Source organism: Caretta caretta, chromosome 4, assembly GCF_965140235.1.
Source record: "Caretta caretta isolate rCarCar2 chromosome 4, rCarCar1.hap1, whole genome shotgun sequence".
Taxonomy (NCBI): domain Eukaryota; kingdom Metazoa; phylum Chordata; order Testudines; family Cheloniidae; genus Caretta; species Caretta caretta.
This window is the reverse complement of record NC_134209.1, coordinates 19937375-19960426: the sequence shown is the minus strand read 5'-3', so window position 1 is coordinate 19960426 and position 23052 is coordinate 19937375. Positions and strand designations below refer to the sequence as shown.

At 46.5% G+C, this 23052-nt stretch overlaps 2 protein-coding genes and 1 long non-coding RNA gene across 15 annotated transcripts in view; 2 read left to right on the top strand and 1 right to left on the bottom strand.

Annotated features, from left to right (window-relative positions):
• CSGALNACT1 (chondroitin sulfate N-acetylgalactosaminyltransferase 1) overlaps nt 1-4671 on the bottom strand; it is an 87201-nt gene extending 82530 nt beyond the window's left edge. For 4 of the 8 annotated variants that reach the window (XR_007356384.2, XR_007356385.2, XM_075127436.1 and 1 more), the window contains exons 1-2: nt 4400-4670; nt 3847-3932 (exon numbers count right to left, since the gene is read on the bottom strand). The gene's annotated coding sequence lies outside the window, so the exon portion shown is untranslated. Of the gene's footprint in view, nt 1-3846; nt 3933-4071; nt 4375-4399 lie in introns of those variants that run through there. The other 4 variants (XM_048848023.2, XM_048848021.2, XM_048848026.2 and 1 more) reach the window with 3 other exon arrangements.
• Nucleotides 4672-5139: 468 nt separating this feature from the next.
• Nucleotides 5140-9006, top strand: LOC125635236 (uncharacterized). Its single transcript, XR_007356182.2, has 3 exons — nt 5140-5252; nt 7121-7180; nt 8880-9006. It is a non-coding gene; the product is annotated as an uncharacterized LOC125635236 (long non-coding RNA).
• Nucleotides 9007-15448: 6442 nt separating this feature from the next.
• The window catches only part of INTS10 (integrator complex subunit 10), a 42368-nt gene continuing 34764 nt past the window's right edge, over nt 15449-23052 (top strand). For 3 of the 6 annotated variants that reach the window (XM_048848251.2, XM_048848250.2, XM_048848252.2), the window contains exons 1-3: nt 15493-15668; nt 19650-19717; nt 20059-20162. In XM_048848251.2, the coding sequence (XP_048704208.1) occupies nt 15540-15668; nt 19650-19717; nt 20059-20162 (301 nt within the window). In that variant the 5' untranslated portion in view covers nt 15493-15539. Of the gene's footprint in view, nt 15669-19649; nt 19718-20058; nt 20163-23052 lie in introns of all 6 variants that reach the window. The other 3 variants (XM_048848254.2, XM_048848253.2, XM_048848249.2) reach the window with 2 other exon arrangements.

The following is a 23052-nucleotide window of genomic DNA, read 5'->3' as shown; positions in this document are numbered from 1 at the left end:
GCCCAGAGACATGACTTTCGGGAGGAGTGGAAAGAGGCCGTGCATTTGCAGAGCACCTCCCCCATCCATCCATCTCCTCCTAGTATAGTGGATGGCCATCTTGGCTAGCGCCAGGAGGAGGTTGATGAGGAGGTCTTGTGACTTCATGGGGCCACAGATAGGGTGTGCATAGAGCAGGAGGTGTGGAGAGAAGTGTAGTCACAGCCGAAGGAGAAGGTTCTGAAGGAGCGGGAATAGGGGTTGCAGCCTGGTGCTCTCGTGGTAGACATGCGCCAGGGTCTCCCTCATGCCGCAGAAGGGGGGGCGAGTCATTGTAGCCGAGAGAGCGGCCCATGTCCAGCTGCGGCTTTGCCTCACAGTATCTCAATCTGGCCTGCAGTAAACAAAGTCTATTGATGATGCACAAAATGGAACAGAATCCAGCTCACTCACATTGTAGCTGTTCTGGGTCTGCAAGGATAACAAGAATAAAGAGCAAATACCTGCTTTTTCTAGGGACAGGACATGTATTGCTCTGACTATAGGAACATGAGAGGAAGGAGCTTGTTCTACACAGCTGAACATGCATTTATTCCAGTACTCCTAAGTAAATGGAAGAGGCCGGGTGGTTGTGGCTTTGGTTTTGTTCGACTTTCTAGGGAGGAGATGTAATAATTACAACTCTCTTGGTGAGTCTCGCTGTTCTAATGAGAGCAGGATCAGCATCTGAATAAATGATTTTGCCCTTGACTTGCAATTCACCTTTTAAGCTAGAGAGACTCAACATTAGTGTTTTCGGAAGAAGCAGCTTAAAAAACAACCAACCAACAAAAAAAAAAAAAGACACCCAGCAAAGCCTGTACCAATTTCTTCATTAATTTCCCTAATGCACATGTGGTCATTTCAGACTCATCAGCCAGTCACTGTATTAAGAATGCTACGATAGCCCGGAGTTTCAAACACAACATCTGGAAGAAGAAGCTGCTGCTGTTGTTTCAACACTTCAGCGAGACAGAGAAGGAAGAAAATTCTAAGGGCAGAGGTCAGATTGTCCAGGGGGAGAATAAGCCTGTCTTCAGTTACTAATCACTGCTGAGTGGAATCTTGAAATTATGGACTGGGTGATTTTCATCTAAATCTTCTCTCTTGAGCCTAGGAGTGCTCCAGTGACAGTGAAAGGATCTTCCTTAAATGTAGAAAGAAACAAACATATTGTGTTTCACCCCAGCCTTCCAGCAGCAGAAGAGAGCTCTGCCAAAGGCTTCTCTTGGCTGCAGAATTCCAGGGGACTATTTCTATAGCATTTTGTGGGTTCCTTATTAAATAATTACGATAGTGCCTAGAGGGGTTTACTGAGACTGGGGCCCAACAGCAGTGGGTGCTGTGCAAACACACAGTGAGAGAGCACCCTGCCCTGAGAGCTTGCAATCTCAATAGGCAAGACAGACAAAGGGATGTGAGAGTAACCTGAGGCACATAGCAGGTCAATGGCACAGCCAGGAATAGAACCCAGGTCACCCACATCCACTGGACCATCCTGTTGATGCCTCCTTCTATGACCTTCCTCTATGTTCCCGTGTTCCATACACCCCTTTTGTGTCCCTACAAAGCGGCTTCTGCTGCTCCAGCGTACCGTTTTGTACTGCTATCCATTTTCTCACAAGCAGGTGCTTTGCCCTGAGGGTTGCAGCCTCGACACACCACCCTTCATACAGCAAATTCAGTTGTGCCGTAAGACTGAAGTATTTCATGACTCCAGGAAGAAGTTATTACTGGCCAGTCATGCTAATTTTACTGCTATCGCCATGAAGAAGGCCAAGATGCAAAAGAATGCACAAACCTCTGACAGAATTGATTGAGATGGAGATAGATACTTATCCAAGAGTGCAGATGTGCATATGCTGTTCTCATCCAAGCATCTCAGAAGGAAGCATGTAAAGGTTTTTTTTAATATAAGGAAGATCAAAATGTTATGGACTAGCTAGCTGTGTTTATATCAATGTCACCAAGATAGGAACAACGTAGCTGGCATCATAAGCCTAACCATTTGGGCAAACCGTTCCCTCCTGCAACAAAACCCACGGAAGAGATCAGCTCTGCAGAATCTCTACCTAAGCATTCTGTAGGAGAGGTGGGGTCTGGCCCCTGGGAGAATGAACTTCAGATCCACAACCAACTCCCCAACAGTGATCCTGTAACTCTGCACTGGCTTTGGAACTTTGGTGTCATTTATCCTCACGCTCTCCCCGCACCCACCATCAGTTCCCCTTTCAATGGGTGAAGCACGTTCCCCACCCTAGAGCAGGCGCAATAGGAAAGTTAGTATAGCCCCAGTGGCGTAATACACTGGACATTCATACCCATTCTGTTGAAAATTCATTTCAGAAAAGGTGTGTTATATTTTGACACTAGTTGATTACATTGTTGAATTTCAAGGCTTAAGAAGGCAAAACTGAAGTCAAAAGTACATTGGAAATTGGTTGGTGTGATAATGAATATGCAGTTACTTGTCAGTGAGGAACTGGCTGCAATCCTGCATTGTGCATTTCTAATCTTTTGAGTTAGAGGATATATATGTTTCTCCCCCCCCACCCAGAAGTATCTGATAGAGAGGGTTGCAAAGATTTGGCTTGATGTTGAAGAAAGTTCTAAAATCTATTGAGCCTTAACTATCTTTTTCTTAAGTTACTCATGTGGAGATATTATAAATGATATGTTATTATAGGTGCTTGAAAACAACTCTCTGTAGCTTTGTAATTCCCCCACTAATCTTCACTGCACCTCAACTCCCACAAACCACTGAAAAGCACCTCTCCTCAGCCAGGCCTGCCCAGTTTCAAAGTCATCGAGCAAACCATTTCAGAGATCTGAGGAGCCAAAAGGAAGGGCTAGAAGGATTTTCAAAATTGAAAGTGTTCTGATCCACACCCCCCCAAGCCCCATCTCCACACAACAGAGTGTTCACCTTGAACTAAACTTTCCCTCGCTAAGATGTGCCATGTACAGTTCCCAATGGATTGATTTAACAATGATGAAATTACAGCGTGTGCGTCAAAATCTCACTCATAATAACTTGCTTGCTGCAATCTTAACTCTGGAAGGACAATCAGTCTCTCCACAGTGCTAATCAGAGCTCAACTCATTTGAAAAATAAAATCAACTAAGTTAATAATTCTTTAGTTCCCCAGAGAATAATCACTCAGACTAACTGTAGCATTCACTACAATTTTATTTTCAACAATTGTGTAGAGCCAATGTCACCACCCCATCTGTCACATGAACTGGGCTCTATCAATATTGACTTGATATTTTGGAAAGTTATGAATTTCTTCATAATCCCAGGGGATTTTGCGGGGAATGAAAATCCACAGCCTGATGGAAATTATTATTTTGTTGGTTGCCTGTTTAGCTTCAGGATCTCATTTTTAAAAAGCATGCCTGGTAGGAAATACATTCAATGTGTTCTGAAACAATCCAATTAAACTCACGCACTCCCGGAAAGCCAGCACAGGAAAAGAGTGCTTAATATAGGAGTCAAAATCTTTTCCATTTTGCAAAGTTGGTGTGAGAATTGACCAGCCCAATATCCACACACCCACACTCTTTACCATGATGATAATGGTGGGGGGAGGTGGGGGAGGAGAAGAAGAAGAATTACCCGGGGTTGCATTGAAATAAGAAGTACAGGATTTAAACAAACAGTTTTACAATTCTGACTTGATCAACCATCTGTTTTTAATCAGACTGGAGAAAAGTGAATAAATAGCAAATAAAAGGAGGATGCCCATAAATACAGTACAGAGGAGAACAACGAGTCCATTTCAAAGACTAATTTCAGAGACAAGGAAAGCAGAATGAGTGACTTACCTCAATTACAGGCTGGAAAGAGCAATAACGATACACCTACATCCTTCCTTCCTGATGCAACTAATTTTAGGTCTTTTGATAGAAGTCTAAAAGGAAATACAAAAGACAATTGTATTTAACTGCCTTCCCTACAGAGTGCCTGTACAAAGTAGTAATAGGCTTTTGAAGGAACACTGGTAAAAAGAAGTGAGTGAACAAATTACAACTCAAAAATATAATTCTTACAAAATAAGAGAAAAGAAGATAGCTGTCCTGAAAATTCCTTGTAGGTCTTACTAAATGTTAAGTGAATGAAACCATACAGTAATTAAATGACACAGAGGCAGACTGATTCTTAGAGTTACACCACTATTCTCAATAAAGCGACACCATGCATCAGTTTGGCCCATTTGTTTCCATGACAAAGATGACAAACTAATCTTGCAAACCCCTGAAGAGCTAAACTAAAATTTCCACTAAGAAGGCAGCTTTGCATTGACTGGAATGATACAACTTTGCTAACTTGTCTCTAGCAAACTCCGGTACTTGCTAAAGCAACAGTTCAGCTACTGACCTGCAATGAAAGCTTTGTGTTCAGCTTCAGCGTTTCCTGACGGCAAACAATCTGCCGGGGGGGGGGGGAGGAAAGGGGGGGGAAGCAGTTTCATGGAATGAACTGTTAAAAAAAGAAAATCCTCTCATAAGCTTTCCCTGAGGGGGAAGAAAGAATCCACAAGCTTTAAATTGGCCAGGCAGATTTAGGAGGAAGGAAAAAAAAAAAAGGCAGCTCTTTCTGTTGCGTCAAAGAGCCCAGTGTGCAAATGGAACAGGGAACGGAGTTGTTACGCTGGCAAGCCCTGGCTGAAGACAGCTATTCAGTATGCTCTCAGCATCCTCTCCCAGAGCTGGCTGGATACAGTCCCACTCCTTAGGCTCTTACAGAGGAGCTATGCTACTTCAAGAGACAATCGCTAAAGGACAGTTTCTGTATCAAGCCATTCAGCTGGCTTTACGACATAGCATGAGGACAGTTTCATACACAAGTGGTATTTACTTATGTATAGGAAGCAGGGAAAACATCTATACATATTCCAACTGGCAATCTTGTCACTGAATTATCAGAACTTGTAGAGAGAATCCTATTGACTGCATCACCCACCCTTTAAGTTATTTAATGTACACTTAAAACAGGGGTGGGCAAACTACGGTCCGCGGGCTGCGGCTGTTTTAAGCCAGCCCACGCGCTCCTGCTGGGGAGTGGGGTCTGGGGCTTGCCCCGCTCTAGCACTCCAGCTGGAGTGCCGGGTTGGGGGCCACACCACGCGGCTCTCAGAAGCCACGGCATGGCCCCGCTCCGAGGGTGGGGGGCAGCTCCACACGTAGGAGCCAGAGAAGGGAAATGCCACTGCTTCCAGGAGCTGCTTGAGGTAAGTGCCACTCAGATCCTGCACCCCTGAACCTCTTCCCACACTCCAAGCCCCTGCCCCAGCCCTGATCCCCCTCCCGCTCTCCAAACTCCTTAATCCCAGCCCAGAGCACCCTCCTACACCTCAAACTTCTCATCCCCAGCCCCACCCCAGAGCCCACACCCCCAGCCAGAACCTACACCCCTGTCCCAGCCCTGATCCCCCTCCTGCCTTCCAAATCCCTCAGTCCCAGCCCAGAGCACCCTCCTACACCTCAAACTCCCCAGCCCCCCCCCAAAGCCCTCACCCCCTCCGGCACCCCAACCCTAATTCTGCGACCATTCATGGCCCACCATGCAATTTCTATTCCCCAATGTGACTGTCAGGTCAAAAAGTTTGCCCACCCTAACTTAAAAATAGTTTAGGAAGGGACTGTACTTATACAACGCGTCTCTTACTTGGTGCTAGAGATTCCAAAGACCACCTGATGGTTGCTTGCCCTCCGTTATACCTAGCCAACTCATTGTGTGCAGGGAGGTAGCCCAGGTGCAACGACTTGCCTTTAGTGGAATTGCACAGGAGTAGCTGTGCAGAGAATATTCACAATTCAATTAACAATTCTTTCACCAGTGTGTGCAGGAGCAGCAGAAACCAGGTCAAATAGCTGGGCAGGGCTAAGAGGAGTTACAAACAGCATAATGGTTGTAGGATGAGCAGTAGGTATACCTACTATTAAGGCTGCCTAATACTTCCTATTATAAAGCAGTTTTCAGAAAACAAAGAGTAGGAATAAATGGTCAGTTTTCACAAGAGTGCCCATCTCACAAAAGGCAGAGCAGGTTGTTAGGACAATTAACTTGACAGGCTGCACCTCTGTGAGAGCCAGATGAAGCCCAGATGGGCGGGGCAGGCTGAGCTTGTATAAAGCCAGCAAGCTGAGAACAGCAGAAGGCTACAGGGGTAGTAACTGACAGCTCCTGTAAAATCAATACAGATTTAGAAAAAAAATTATTTTGCAAAATCAATGAGTAAATGGTGCAGGAACCCAGTGAACTACAAACAAAATTCACTCAAAGTACTAGAAGAATAAAGAACATCAGGCATGTAAGCAAAGGAGAATTGGTATTAACACAATAGACAAGGGAATTAAGTAACATACAGGTTGCTCTGTGCTTGTTATTACTGTTTGGTGGATTACTTAAGTGCATATGTAACCCACAATGTGTGACCTGGGCCGCAGAGGCTGGGTGGCAGGGCAGTGGGTAGCCTGCGTAGTAACCCTAGCGAGTAACTACTCCTGCTCTGCTCTGCTCTCACACGGCCTCCAGCATGTAAGTTACTCCTAGCTATACTGTATGAGTGCTATGGCCAGCCACCCATGAACTACACTCTGAGTAACACCAGCAAACTCCCCGTCCCAAACTTTCCCTTAGAAATGTGCATCTTGTTCTGCCCAGCACCCTCGCTGACAATACAAGCTCATATAAAGTCCATCATTTCATAATAGAAAACGATATGCACAGATGTTATAATCCCAAATGAAGTTTCCCAAACACTTCAATCCAAACACACACTGGTTTAGATAAAACAAGTTTATCAACTACAGAAAGATGGATTTGAAGTGATTACAAGTAATGAGGCATAAAAGTCAGCACTGGTCACAAGAAAATAAAAGATAAAACAATTAATATTTAACTTAACAAGCCAAATGAATTCAAAGCATAGGTTTCTCTTACCACATACTCTAGCAGTTTTACTGGCTGGAATCCTTTCAGTCAATACCCCTCCCCCTGTTCAGTGTTAATTTCAGTGTCCTTCAGGTGTTGCTGATGCCATAAGCAGAGAGAAAGGGAAGAGTATTTTGGGGCCACTGTTCTTCTTTCTTATAGCTTTTTCTTTGAAAATAACATCACACCCTCTTTCCTGCCGAAGAGTGGCTGCTTAACCAGGTAATAATCCATTTGATTTTGTTGACACCTTGCTGAGGCATCAGTTTGTCTTTTATTTTGAGGAATTGCTTTGTGCCTGCTTTTCTAAACTTGGAACGTGTCTCAGTAATGTTATACAGTAGAATTTTATAACTTTACATCATGGGTGGCCAACCTGAGCTTGAGAAGGAGGCAGAATTTACCAGTGTACATTGCCAAAGAGCCACAGTAATACCTCAGCAGCCCCCCATCAGCTCCCAGCAACCTCTCACCCACCAGCAGCCTCCTCGATCAGTGCCTTCCGCTCCCTCCCCCACCTCCTGATCAACTGGGAGGCTGGGAGTGGGAGGAGTGAGGGAACTGAAGGCTCAGGGGAGGGGGCGGGAAGAAGTGTAGTGGGGACAGGGCCTGTGGCAGAGCCAGGGGTTGAGCAGTGAGCATTCCCAGCACATTGGAAAGTTGGCCTCTGTAGCTCCAGCCCTGAAGTCATGGCTCTTCAGAGGTTAATATACAGGCTCCTTGTATAGGCACCATGTGGCTCCGGAGCCACAGGCTGGCCACCCCTGCTTTACATACAATGTTGCCACACATATTTTACCAGGGGAATAATGGTCAGCAACCAAATTATGAGTTTTCAAATGATACCTCACAAAGCATACTTTGTACAAAATTCATTACAGTTTTGAAAAAGGGTGAGGAACACAGGGATATAGACTGTCACAAAGGATGGTCCTAAAGCCTGGGGTCCCACCTGAACACCTACACAGCAAGTTTTAGCCCTGCAGCCTGAGCCCCACAAGCCTGAGTCAGCTGACCCAGGCCAGCTGCAGCTGTGCTGTGGGTCTTTTATTCCAGTGTTGACATACCCTTAGATGTACCTTTATGGTATGTCTACCCTGCAATTAAAAACATGCAGGTGGCCCATGGGGCTCCCAGGGCTTGGGCTAAGGGGCTGTTTAATTGCAGTGTAGATGTTAAACAGCCTCTTAGCCTGAGCCCCATAAGCCTGAGTCAGCTGGAATGGGCCAGCCAAAGGTATCTAATTGCAGGCTAGATTTACCCTTAGATAACTAGTCTGATTCTTTACTTCAGTCAGAAATGGTTCATATTTTTAGATCCACAGGTCCAGGGTTCAGTCCTCACAGGGGGCTGTTCAGGTACATTGTTACACGCTGATAGGTGCTATCTACAGGCTTTGTTAAGATATATTTTAGAAGCTTCAAGCTTCCAGGAGAAAAATAGTCCAAGCAGGTTACTGTCTTTAGGAGGGTGATCTTCTCCATATTAACACCCTATCTTGCAACCAGCACCATGCACCCAGACTACTGGACCCACATGGAACCCTTTTGAGTCTCCATGGGGTCCAGGATCTGTGCAGAAAGAGGGAACATGTGGGCCTGGGGAAGAAATAGAGGGAGACACTGCCAGCTCCACACACCTGGAAAAGGTAATACAGTCCCAAACCACATTGCCTTTTCTGTTGACCCTTTCTACACTGAAGAACCCTGCCATATAAAGAGGGATCTGGGATAGCTTCAACCAGGTGAGGCCCTGATTGGCAGCATGCCTGCAGTAAAGCTGAGCTGAGCTGAGCTGGCAGGGAAGAGTGCTGGGAGATAGCACGGAGGCCCAGTGTGGTTGTCACTAGTCCCCTAATTCAGCCAGACAATTCCAGTTTCAAAGAAATGTCCCTTGTCTAACTGAACTTATTTTGGACCAGTGTCATAGATGGAGCTCAGGGAATCCACATGCTCTGGAGGCAGGACCAACTGGTCACTGAATGGATTCCCCAATCCCTGTGCAGTAAGGAAATGGAGGAGTTAACTGGAGATTCACCTGAAAGTAGTGCTGACTGCTTGAGTCACTTCTTCTGTGTTATCATGAATAAAGGTACTTTCCTCTGGTGTAACCACAGGTGCCCTTCTGCACTCCTCCTTGCTTGTGCCTTCCACACAGACATGGTGTCAGAACTGCCTGGGTCCCCACTCCTAAGACAGGAGAAAACAAGGAGGAGCGAGGAAAGAGACAGTGGGTGCAACACCTCTGTAGCTTGTCTCTGCGCCCACAACTAGTGGGGCAGCTCCCAGAACAGGCTGCGCAGCCAAGGCCGCACTGAAACTCTGCAAAGGTTGTCACTAGTCCCCTCATTCAGCTGGACAATCCCAATTTTAGAGGCAATGTCCTTTGTCCTGACTGGAACCTATTTTGGACCACGATCTCACAAAGGTCAACACAAGGTACTATTCCTTAACAAAACAGCCAGGTTTCAGTTTTGAGCAGGCAATTATTCTTGTAAACGTCCTGCAGTTTTCATTAGCCTTGGAACACTTAAGTAAGTTGGTAATAAATTCAGTCACTGCCACCCACTTAAATTCCAGGCAAAGAAACCCAGAGCACTGAATACAAATAGTTTGGGCACACAGCCTAAAATATGGAGTACTGTGGCAAGCACAGGACCAGTTCTAGCTACTACAGCCTGGGGTTTGTAGTGCTCTGGATTTCAGGAATTTTTGCTTCATGAAAGGATTCACCACTTTGATCCGCAATGTGTCAAATCAACACGCTGGGCTATGCTGTCTGAAACTTCTGTTCAGATCATGCTCTGCTCCCTGAGCCAGGACTAGATCTCTGGGATCTTAATTCCTAACGTTTTACTATCACCTAGCAAACACAGGCATATAATTAAAGACTCTATCATAATGCTTATGCACATGGGGGAAGAACTAAGGTTCCACAGGCAGCTTTAATGCTGGCATTGCCCAATTTGTGAGTGCTTGATCTTGCAATGTTCTGTAATGTAGTTTGATTGTGGGCTTGTTTTTTTCTTTTTTAATGCAATATAGACCTGTGGGGCCCCCTTTTAGGTTACTACTATTGAGAGACTTGATGCATCTGAATTGCTAATGAGCTACACAAGCTTTCTTCTGCAGATCACCAGTTTTAATACAGCTCCGCTGGCTAGGGGCTGAATGCTGTTTCCATCTGATGGATATTTGGTGGGTCAGTTCCAGTTCCCGTTCCCATCTTCTGCTAATTGCAGACTCATAAGAGAGGCCAAGACCTATATAGGCCACGGAGACTGCACTAGCCCTGTTACCCCTACAGGTAGACTCCCCTCCCCCATCCCCAAATCACATGAGACATGCTGTCAGGGCAGTGTGTGGGGGAATGTTGCCCCTGTAGATCAGTACAGGACTTCTTTCACCAGTCCAGGGCTATCAGACCTACACCTTTCACAAGCAATGCATGCAAATACAAGGGGGATCAAGTTAACAGTTATCGGAATATTATATGGTAACAGGCAAATTAAATAATCAAATAATTTACAGAAAACACCCCTCATCTTGCAATTATATCCCCTCCCCAGCACAACATTCCTCCAACCTCCCCCACACAACTCTTCCCTTCCTGCCCCTTTGCAGAGAGATCTTCCCCTGGGCAGATAATCCCTTTCTTTCAGTGTGGGTTGGTAGGTGACAACCAGGTGTGTGTTTGAGGGGGGGGAATGTTGCCCCTGTAGGTCAGTACATTCATTACTCTGCTAGACACTAAAAATCATGGACTGAACAGAAACACTGGATTTAGTGTTCATTACAACAATCTGCAACCCACGAACACCTTTTTGTCCTCTGTGTGGCTCGAAAGCTTGTCTCTTTCATCAACAGAAGTTGGTCCAATAAAAGATATTATCTCACCCATCTTGTCTAATATCCTGGAACCGACATGGCTACAACTACACTGCATACAAAATCTCTCTTGGTATTTTATTAAGGATTTATTCAGAAAGTGGCAACAGTCCAAGATTTCAGACACTTCTGGGTCTTTCCCTGGAGTAATTGAGCTTTTCCTGTCTGCTGCTGCTTTATGAATAAAGTTGTTATCTTTATAGACTCTCTATATAACTATTGGCCCACATCTTGCCATATAACAGGAAAACACATGGAAGGGGAACAGGAGGAGTAAAATTATACAAGGTTCCCCTTGCAGTTTCTTTAGTAGATAGAAGATGTGGAGTTTGGCCCCCTGGGCGAAGTACCGAGTCCAGCCCACAGACTTCACAATCACTGAGATCCACACTATCCACACATGTATCTTAGGACTCCACCACTGACACAGGGCCATCTGTGCAGAGCATGTGTGCCTCCACACTAGCTGTGATGCCCATTGCGACTTTCCTTGGCAGAGTATTTTTGCTCTGTGGCAAGTGATCTCAGAGCACATGCATAACAACTAGCAGTGAAGTGGCTGTTGTAAAATACATGCAATCTACTTATCCATCCACAGACATCTATTGTCTGTGGCTGTAAGGGTGGCAGGTGAGACAATCCGGAGATATTGTTGCCATGTGAATAGTGATAGTTGTGCCATCTTTGTGTTCTGATGAAGCTGATGCCACATAGAATCGAAGGACTGGAAGGGAACTCAAGAGGTCATCTAGTCCAGTCCCCTGCATTCATGGCAGAACTAAGTAATAAGCACTAGCATCCTCCCTGACAGATACACTCTCCAGCCTTGTCACTGCTGCATCTGCTTACTCTTGGCCCTGGTTCAGTTATTGTGGGTATATTCTATTGTGATGTTATAATTTGTGCAGGAAAGACAGCAGAGTTCTTACATTGCACAGCTGATGTGCTGCTGCAGCCAACTAGACAGAGGTGCTGTATGACAAATGGGCTTTGTAATTAGCTGCTGCCAAAAATCCTTTGATTCTGTCAGCCTTGCAGCACTATGTTGGCGAAAAGCAAAATTGGGTTCAGGTACACACTATGCTGCCATTCTCCTACATGCCCCACTGGGCCTTTTAAACACTTTGGCAGGATTTGTTTAGTGTGCCCATGATGCTCCGTTATTCTGTATATCTACAATACATGAGCTGGCATAAATTATCACTGCTAACAAAGCAGGGTCAAGAGTAAGGCCAACACTTCTTGGATGAAGAAAAGGAGTACTTGTGGCACCTTAGAGACTAACCAATTTATTTGAGCATAAGCTTTTGTGAGCTACAGCTCACTTTATCGGATGCATACTGTGGAAAGTGTAGAAGATCTTTTTATACACACAAAGCATGAAAAAATACCTCCCCCCACCCCACTCTCCTGCTGGTAATAGCTTATCTAAAGTGATCACTCTCCCTACAATGTGTATGATAATCAAGTTGGGCCATTTCCAGCACAAATCCAGGTTTTCTCACTCCCCCCCCCCCCAAACCCACTCTCCTGCTGGTGATAGCTTATCTAAAGTGAAGGAGTACTTGTGGCACCTTAGAGACTAACCAATTTATTTGAGCATGAGCTTTCGTGAGCTACAGATAAATTGGTTAGTCTCTAAGGTGCCACAAGTACTCCTTTTCTTTTTGCGAATACAGACTAACACGGCTGTTCCTCTGAAACTTATCTAAAGTGACCACTCTCCTTACAATGTGTATGATAACCAAGGTGGGCCATTTCCAGCACAAATCCAGGGTTTAACAAGAACGTGGGGGGGTGGGGAGGTAGGAAAAAACAAGGGAAAATAGGTTACCTTGCATAATGACTTAGCCACTCCCAGTCCCTATTGAATAGAGACTTGAATAGGGACTGGGAGTGGCTAAGTCATTGTGCAAGGTAACTTATTTTCCCTTGTTTTTTCCTCCCCCCCCCCCCCAGACGTTCTTGTTAAACCCTGGATTTGTGCTGGAAATGGCCCACCTTGGTTATCATACACATTGTAAGGAGAGTGGTCACTTTAGATAAGCTATCACCAGCAGGAGAGTGGGTTTGTGGGGGGGGGGGGTGTGTGAGAAAACCTGGATTTGTGCTGGAAATGGCCCAACTTGATTATCATACACATTGTAGAGAGAGTGATCACTTTAGATAAGCTATTACCAGCAGGAGAGTGGGGTGGGGGGAGGTATTTTTTCATGGTTTGTGTGTATAAAAAGATCTTCTACACTTTCCACAGTATGCATCGGATGAAGTGAGCTGTAGCTCACGAAAGCTTATGCTCAAATAAATTGGTTACTCTCTAAGGTGCCACAAGTACTTCTTTTCTTTTTGCGAATACAGACTAACACGGCTGTTACTCTAAAACTTCTTGGATGATTATCCTTGTGGCCCAGTGCTTGTGAATGGCTTTTGACTTAGCTCTATGGGGCAATATTTGTCCACCTTTAAACAGCTCTGACAAATGGATAGGCACAGGGATACACAGGTGACAAAACAGCAAACTTACAATAAGTTCAAAGAAGATTTTCTTACAAAGAACATGCTTCCAAAGCCCCTGTAAATAGTGAAACCAAGTTATGGCAGGAAGAAAAGTCTGAAGCAAAAACAATTTAAGTACTATCCATTTCTATAAAGAAAATGTGACAACCTCAAATACAAAATAACCAAACCTTATAGCATCTTCAGAGCAATTCTAAAGGGCTCGATACTAGAAAAACCCAGGTGACCTCAAGTGTAAAACTGTACTGGGATGAAAGATTAAACCTGTGCCTATAATGGGAGTCTATACAGAGGCCACTGTGTCATAGTGGAAAATGATGGGTATATAACCCACAGCCCTCAGGGCCACAAGAAGAGCAAGGACAGGACCGCAGGCAGAGTCTTACCCTGGTTGGGCACATGAAAGATGCCAGATGACAAAGGAACATGTTTCCTGTACACTGCGATGTCACTCCTTATCAACAAGTTAGATGGGTGAGCACAGGGAACCATGAGGGTTATGGGACCACTACCAGGCCACCATCATGGCCATGAGGGGGATTTGAAATGGGCAGCAGGGGAGTAGAAGGGGCCATGCCAGCACCATGGAACGGGTGTGTGTGGAAGGGGCTGCTGCGCTGTTACCCAAATTCATACATTCTAAGACCAAAAGGGCCTATTATGACCATCTAGAGTGTGATCTTCTGCAGAAGACAGGCCAATGGAGGGGGCTGGGAGAGGAGGAATCATGTTTTATCACGGTGTTGGGGGAAATGCTGTCACTCTGGTGATGGTGAGGGGAGGAAAAGGTACCATCAGCATGCCGATGGGGAAAATGCTGTTAGCCTGGTGATGGGGTGGGGGGCTTTATCGCCATGGCGATGGGGAAACGCTGTCACCCTGGTGACTGGGTGGGGGGCTTTATCGCCATGGCGATGGGGAAATGCTGTCGCGCTGGTGACGGAGCGGGGGGGCTTTATCACCATGGCGATGGGGGAAATGCTGTCACCCTGGTGACGGGGTGGGGGCTTTATCGCCATGGCGAAGGGGAAATGCTGTCACGCTGGTGACGGGGTGGGGGCTTTATCGCCATGGCGAAGGGGAAATGCTGTCACACTGGTGACGGCGTGGGGGCTTTATCGCCATGGCGAAGGGGAAATGCTGTCACGCTGGTGACGGGGTGGGGGCTTTATCGCCATGGCGATGGGGGAAATGCTGTCACGCTGGTGACGGGATGGGGGCTTTATCGCCATGGCGATGGGGGAAATGCTGTCACACTGGTGACGGCGTGGGGGCTTTATCGCCATGGCGAAGGGGAAATGCTGTCACGCTGGTGACGGGGTGGGGGCTTTATCGCCATGGCGAAGGGGAAATGCTGTCACGCTGGTGACGGGGTGGGGGCTTTATCGCCATGGCGAAGGGGAAATGCTGTCACACTGGTGACGGCGTGGGGGCTTTATCGCCATGGCGAAGGGGAAATGCTGTCACGCTGGTGACGGGGTGGGGGCTTTATCGCCATGGCGATGGGGGAAATGCTGTCACGCTGGTGACGGGATGGGGGCTTTATCGCCATGGCGATGGGGGAAATGCTGTCACACTGGTGACGGCGTGGGGGCTTTATCGCCATGGCGAAGGGGAAATGCTGTCACGCTGGTGACGGGGTGGGGGCTTTATCGCCATGGCGAAGGGGAAATGCTGTCACCCTGGTGACGGGGTGGGGGCTTTATCGCCATGGCGATGGGGGAAATGCTGTCACCCTGGTGACGGGGTGGGAGGGGCTGTCACCCTGGCGACGGGGCGCTGCTCTCGGAGCGCAGCCTGTAACCGGCTGGGCCCAGCACGCCGGGCTGCCCGACACGCGGGGCGGGGGTATCTGTGTGTGACTCGCGCGCGGGCCCAGAGGTGCCGAGGAGGGGAGGGGCAGCTGACTCCGCCCCCAGCGCTACGGCGGCCCCGGCCCCGCACAAGGCCGCGCTCGCCAGGAGCCAGCGTCCCGCTGACACCGGAAGTGCACTTGCTGCCCGCAGCTAACATGGCGGATGCGGCTTCCCGCAGAGCCACGCGCGCAGCAGCATGGCCGTTGTGCCCTCACTGGCCGCTGCCTTTCGCTTTCGGGGCAGCACGTGGGCTGTGACGCGTAAGCACCCATACGCCGCGCAGGCGCCCTGGGACGGGGAAGAAGCCAGTCGCTGCGGAGGATGTCGGCGCAGGGGGATTGCGAGTTCCTAGTGAAGCGGGCCCGGGACCTGGTGCAGGGGGACCTGTGGGCGGCCAAGGCCTGGCTCATCACGGCGCGGAGCCTCTACCCGGCCGACTTCAACATCCAGGTCAGGGCGGCAGCCCACCCCTGCCGCTCCCCGCTGTGTGCGCGGCCCGCGCCTCGCCCCCCTCCCCAGAGTGCCTTGCGGCAGCCCCCCCCCGCCCTGTGCGCGCCTCGCACCCCCTCCCCAGAGTGCCTTGCGGCAGCCCCCCCGCCCTGTGCTCGCCTCACACCCCCTCCCCAGAGTGCCTTGCGGCAGCCCCCCCCCCGCCCTGTGCGCGCCTCGCACCCCCTCCCCAGAGTGCCTTGCGGCAGCCCCCCCGCCCTGTGCTCGCCTCGCACCCCCTCCCCAGAGTGCCTTGCGGCAGCCCCCCCACCTTGTGCGCGCCTCGCACCCCCTCCCCAGAGTGCCTTGCGGCAGCCCCCCCCCGCCCTGTGCGCGCCTCGCACCCCCTCCCCAGAGTGCCTTGCGGCAGCCCCCCCGCCCTGTGCTCGCCTCGCACCCCCTCCCCAGAGTGCCTTGCGGCAGCCCCCCCACCTTGTGCGCGCCTCGCACCCCCTCCCCAGAGTGCCTTGCGGCAGCCCCCCCGCCTTGTGCGCGCCTCGCACCCCCTCCCCAGAGTGCCTTGCGGCAGCCCCCCCCGCCCTGTGCTCGCCTCGCACCCCCTCCCCACAGTGCCTTGCGGCAGCCCCCCCCCGCCCTGTGCTCGCCTCGCACCCCCTCCCCAGAGTGCCTTGCGGCAGCCCCCCCCGCCCTGTGCGCGCCTCGCACCCCCTCCCCACAGTGCCTTGCGGCAGCCCCCCCCGCCCTGTGCGCGCCTCGCACCCCCTCCCCACAGTGCCTTGCGGCAGCCCCCCCCCACCCTGTGCGCGCCTCGCACCCCCTCCCCACAGTGCCTTGCAGCAGCACCCCCCCACATGCACCTCGCCCCCCTCTCCACAGTGCCTTGCGGCAGCCCCCCCCAACCCTGTGCGCGCCTCGCACCCCCTCTCCACAGTGCCTTGCGGCAGCTCCCCCCCCCCGCCCTGGGCGTGCCTCGCACCCCCTCCCCACAGTGCCTTGCGACAGCCCTCAGCCCTGTGTGCGGCCTACACCTCGCACAGTGCCTTGCAGCAGCCTCAGGGGAGTGTGGATGTGGTTGGTCCTCATATTCCCCAAGTCAGCATCTTAGGCACTTGGCTGGTCTTGCGACACGGAGCCAGCCCTGCCAGCAGGACCCTCTCTCTGCCCTGAGCTGAAGGGTAGCACTGACCCCGGCCTCCTCTGAACCCTGGGGAGGAGCATGGTGGCAGCACATGGCCCAGGCCCCCCACATGGGGATGGTCCTACCATGCCCATGGTCATACCATGCCCACAGCCATGGCAGGGACCTTAGGGACCTGGCTGCATCCCAGCCTGCAAACCACTTGGAGCGTGGTTGAGGTCCTATGCTGCAGGGATGTACCTGTGGCCCTTGCACCGTGTGCTGAGGCCTCACACTGAGCTGATGCAGTCCTCGTGGAGTGACATGAGGGCCACCCAATGCAGGGGTGCTCAGGTGAATTGGCTAAAGGTGTGAATTCAGCATGTTAAATGCCCTGGGGATTGCTCTTGCAGGGCAGTAAAGTTGCCATTCATGGGAACCCTTTCCTTCTGAGATCGCTTCCACGCAGGGTTTGATGTGCTTTAATTTACATGCATTGTCTTCGCATCTTCATTTGATTCATTTGAGCTTTCTTTGGTATTGTCTTATAGACATGACCTGTGCAGGAGCTAGAGCTAGCCTGAAAAATAAAAATCTGTACTAGAGAAGTGGTAGTCCAGAGCACACAGAGTACGGGGAAAGCAATGGAGACAAAAGTTTTTTCAGTCCCACTCAGCTCAAATGCTTTCCTTTCTGTTCACCTTTCAGCACAACAAAATTCCAACCTGGTGAAACAAATTAAAGTGTAAACACAAATGGACTATAGGAACAATAAGTGGTTAATGATGCGAGAGTCATAGCCTCTGTTGTTTGCTGGCAGTGCTTCTTTCTGTTCCCAGGCACAGCTGTATAAAATTGTACTTTACAGCATTCCAGTGTAAGAATTTTGGCATACAAAAGATTAACACTTCCAGACTGTAACAAAACATAATTATTACTAAGAGTCTACTTGAATTGCAGGATGATTGTCAAAAATTGCGGCTGAGTTGCGGACGAACCATGGAAAATTGTGGTAAAGTAATAATGGACCTTATTATTTGCCGTAATAAAGTCCATTATTACTGTTTTGCTGTTGGCTGCCCTGGGCTGACAGTGGGAGCATGGGGCTGAGAGGAGGGCTCTCGCTGTCAGCTGCCTGGGGCATAGGTATGGCACTGTAGCTATGCTGGTATAACCCTATTGTATAGATGCAGCCTACACCGACAGAAGGATTTTTTCCATCTGTGTAGGAATATCACCTCCCTGAGCAACAGAAGCTTGACTTCAATAGCACTACTAGTGCTGAAAGCTCAGTGTGCTCATACGTGTTTGCAGGGGGGCAAAGGCTGTAAAGTGAAGCATCGATAAGTTAGGAAATGCCAAAGTTAATGTCACTTGAAGAAACTGCCATTGTGTCCATGTGTTATGGTAGTGCTTTTCAAACTTTCATATTGTGACACACAAAAGAGATTGTCATTAACCACCTTTCCTTCTATTCCCAGTTGTGTGGCCCCATAAGCTCTCTCATTCATGAACAAATAACATTCCTGTGACAATTACAGCAACTGTTTCCGAGGAGAAATAATATTTAAAAAAATAACTATTGCATTTTTATGAAATCTAGCAAGAAGGAAGGAACAGTCCTCTTCAGGGCCCCAGCAAATGGTCCTGTGGATAAAACAGCATGTGATCATATAGTAAAAATGCTGTATTGTAATGCAAATACATTCAAAGGTACAGAGTTAACTTTAACTTTGGCATTTCTTGACTTCAGAGTTTGTGCCCACTTCTCAGCTGATGTAAATTGGCATAGCTCCATTAAAGTCAAAGGAACTATGTTGATTTACACTAGTGGAATATCTGGCCCTTTCACTTTTCAGTCTTGAATAATCTTTTACCTTTATTTTGTACTAAAGTTGCCTAGCTGCATAATGTATATGGTGGTTTACAGAAAATTTAAAGACTGGAACCTGCCTTCACCATGAACTCACAGTTTAACTCAGACAAATATGATATACAGGACAAGGGTGAAGAAGCAAGAATGCATGGACTCAGGGAGGAATTCAGCCTAGAAAATGTTCATAGAAGTGGGATTCAGAGAGGGATTTGAAGGAGGAGAGAGTGTGTACTTGGATATGCAAGAAACTGATCAGATTCCTTCAGCAGAAGACTAGAGAGAACTGTTGGAAAACTCCAAAGAGGGTAGGGGTGTCAGAATCCATTGAGTGAAGATGGGTGTTATGCTGAAAGTTGCACAGGCATTGTCATGTTAAAGATCATGGTTCTGGTTTGCTTTTTAAACCTTCCTACAATTAAAAATGAAAACTTGTAAAAGTTTAATTGCTTTTGGCATTTCACCCAGCAAAGACCATGAAAATAGACCAGTCAGTTTCATTACTTTGTTTGTAGTTGGTTTAGACAAATGTTTGTGTCTCCTGCACTAGCACAGTGTTTGGGTTTCAGGCTTTGCAGCAGGATTTTTATTTGTATAAAAATAACCTTTTCCATTGGAGTTTTCCATTATTTACATTGGCCTTAGGTGTTGTCAAAACTTGAACCAAATTTGAGTAGTGTCCCTGGGAGTAAACTTGCTTGTGTAATTGATGGAGTTCATTGTATTGCCATTGCTTATTTTTATTTTAGAGAAGATAAAATCAACTTATTTATCTTAACAATATTAAAACATATAGCAGTTAAAGTAATATTTTTGTATGGTTACAAATATTTACCATCACTTTTTAGTTTCTGAATTGAATACTCAGTGTGGTACTTTCAGTATTTACTATTCAAATATGGGCTCATTCTGACAGGTTTCAGTATGGAAGAAGTAAGTGGGTACATGAGTATATGCAGTGTGGCTAATCTTCCATTCTCTTGTATTTCAGTATGAAATGTATACTATTGAGAGGAATGCTGAGCGGACAGCATCAGCTGGCAGACTGTTATATGACATGTAAGTAACAGAAATGCTTTTTGCTTAATTCTCTTTTGAAAGTATATTGTAAACTTAACTGAACATAGAACTCTAAATACACTCTAGTCTTTTTTTTCCATGCTGTATACCACAGTATTTTTTATCATAAGATGGGAGTGCAAGGATCTTCAGAAATCTTATGCTGATGTTATGTTGTTTCTGTAGGCAAACTAGACAGATCTTACTAATCTTTTAAAAACAAAATCATCCATGAAAGCAAAATATTCCTTTGCATTTCTCCTTACAGGTGCTTTCAAAGCAAGCTTTCTCTTTTAAACTGAATTTGGGATTATTCTAATTTGCCTGACCCTTTTTTCCAGGTTTGTGAATTTTCCAGACCAACCAGTGGTGTGGAGGGAGATTAATGTTATTACATCAGCATTAAGGAATGACTCGCAGGATAAGCAGACTCAGTTCTTAAGAGGTAAGGACTCTGTCATCTGACATAGGTGGAGTCTAGTGGGAGTCTAAGAATAAATCCCCAGGCTACACAGCTGATTTGGAAGCCGCAAGTCCTAGTCTGGTGAACTATCTGTGGTCTATTGTATACAGTGACTCTCAGCCACAGAGACTCACCCACTGTTATGTTTAGGAGACACAGGGGAAGAAGCAGGGCAGGGAGCTGAAGCACTGTGAGAAGTGGAACTACTGGCTCCACTCCTATGTCAGTATCCCTTGCCAGGGAACAACCTGTTGTTGGCTAGCAGAGGATTTGATGAACCACAGGTGGCTTGTGAAATTGGGACTTGAATCTGACAAACAAAATGTAGTTTGCTGGCTAAGAACGTGCACCAGAACAGTTAGTGAAGGCTGTGGGGGCAGGTCACGGAGAACAGTGTGTGTAGGGATTATAGAGCCAAACATTCATAAATACCTCCTGTGAAAATGCATGAGAAGGAGTATGTAGCACTCTTATTTCTAGCCAGACACTTCACTTCACTTCAACTCCTTTTCTCATTTACACAGGGTCAGAGGTGCCCATGATTCTTGCCACTTCTTCTAATGACTCAAGTCACCAATAAATAGAATGGCTGTAGTGTGTTGATACTGATGAGACCTTCTTGGAAATTGACCTTTTAAGGGTTTAATAAAGGATATAGAATCATAGAACCATAGGGTTAGAAGGGACTGCAAGGGTCATCTAGTCCAACCCTTTGCCAAGATGCAGGATTTGTTGCGTCTAAGCCATGCAAGACAGATGGCTGTCAAGCCTTTTTGAAAACCTGCAGTGAAGGAGATTCCACGACTCCCCTATGCAGTTTGTTCCCGGGTGGATTTGATTTAAATCACTAGTCAGGAAGACTTGATTTAATCATGGATTTCTGTATAAAAGTGCATTCTTGTTGGTTGTTATAACCTTAATACATATTCTTCAAAACTCCGAGATAGATGTAGGTTTCATTTTTAGAAGGTACACACTATACATTTTTAAAGTGATTCGTTTTGAAAACTTTTCAGATTAGTTTTCCAGCTATATCAGAAAAGGAATCATTGTTTGGTTATCAGATATTTATGAAGTCATTGGGAGGTGAACTATCTCCAATTCAACAGGTTAATCATTAATATTTGGAGGATTTACTTGCCATGCTGTATTAGGAGGAAAACATCACCAGACAGACACATCAATTGTTTTATTTAATTAAAACACCAACGTTATGTATTCTGGATTTTTTTTCTTCAACAACAAATGTATAAATATTTTAACGAAACAAGCATATGAATTTTTGAGTTTAGTTGAACATTCAAGTTTTTTAAAATCAGGTTTGTTTTTGTTAAAATTTGTTTTTAACTAAAATAGTTAAATGAAATATTTAAAAAGACAAAAAAACAAAAATTAAATCGACTCTGTCCGCCAGGTCAACATGAGAAACTTAAAATATTGGCTTCTGCAGCTAACTCAGTCGTCTTCACCTTCAGTTTCCTGTTTGTTCATAATCTGGAAAAGAACAACAAGCTTTCCTGCTGTTCCAGGTCCCAAACGATTTCTCAATTTGGATTGAATTAGTCCAAAGGAGGAAAATATTCTTTCTACACCGGCAGAAGAAGCTATTGCTGTTAAAAGTGAGATTATCACGTCAACAGTCTCTGAATCCAAGTGCTTAAGTGACTTCCACCAGTTCACTGGTGTGACTTTCTTTAAAACATCGTCAGCAAACATATATTTCTTGAATGGTTCTTATTCCCAAACTGGGTCACTTTTACGGCCTGCTGCCATTATAGGTTTTCCCTTCTAGTGAGAGAATGGTATGGTAGATCTCAAATCAATGAAGGCTACACTCAGAAAGACCTCAAGATTTTGGGAATATGCTGCTCAAACAGCTTCACTTTTGTTTCAACTGCCTGTCCCTCCCTTCTCACATTTATCTCCGGACTTCTTCTCCTTGTCCAGATCTATTCCGCCCCCAACAATCTTCTATTCATTGAACTTTTTGAAACTTTGCACTTTTAGAAAGAGGTAAGGGATTGACTCTGTGTACACAAATTTGCAGAGGGACAGTAGGGTTGAGGTCTGTTATTTCTCACCTCTCTATATTATTTATTTAAAAATATTTTTGCTGTTAACAAGCATGTTATCTCTGGAGACACAAATCCACAGTTTGAGAACTGCAAAACTAAGTATCTCTGATGGTATCTTCTAGACTGAGCCCCATTGTGTAGATAGAAAGATTAACATAAATAATCTATACAGAAGCCCCTGGAACCCCATAATATTGGGTCCCTAATCCATGAACTATTAGAAGTCATTTACAAAACTTTTCTTAAACATTACATGAATATATTGTCTCATACTATAGAATTAGGATTTATAATCCCTATTACGTTATAGCTCAAAGATATCTCATCATGGATCTTATCTAAAACTATCTTTAGATAGGTTTTTTCCTCAAAAAGCATTTTATGAAAAACATCTGATTTTTATTTCATTGATTTTTATCCACCCTAGTTTGCTCCTTTGTCCTACTGTTCTTACCGTTAGGAAGTTATTTCCTGAGATATAATCTACAACTGGTATACTGTAGTTTGGACCCATTGCCTCTTGTCTTGCCTTCTGTGGCAAGAGAGAACAATTTTTCTCCATCTTTTTATGTCAGCCTTTCAAGTATTTGAAGACTGCTATCATGTCTCCCCTTAATCTCTTCTTTTCCAAACTAAACATACCCAGTTCCGTCAGCCTTTGCTCATATGGCTGCATTCCATCCCTTTGATCATCTTCGTCACTCACCTCTGGATCCTTTCCAGTTTCTCTATAGCCTTTTTATACATTGGTGATGACAACTGGACACACTACTCCAGCTGAGGCCTAACCAGCGCCG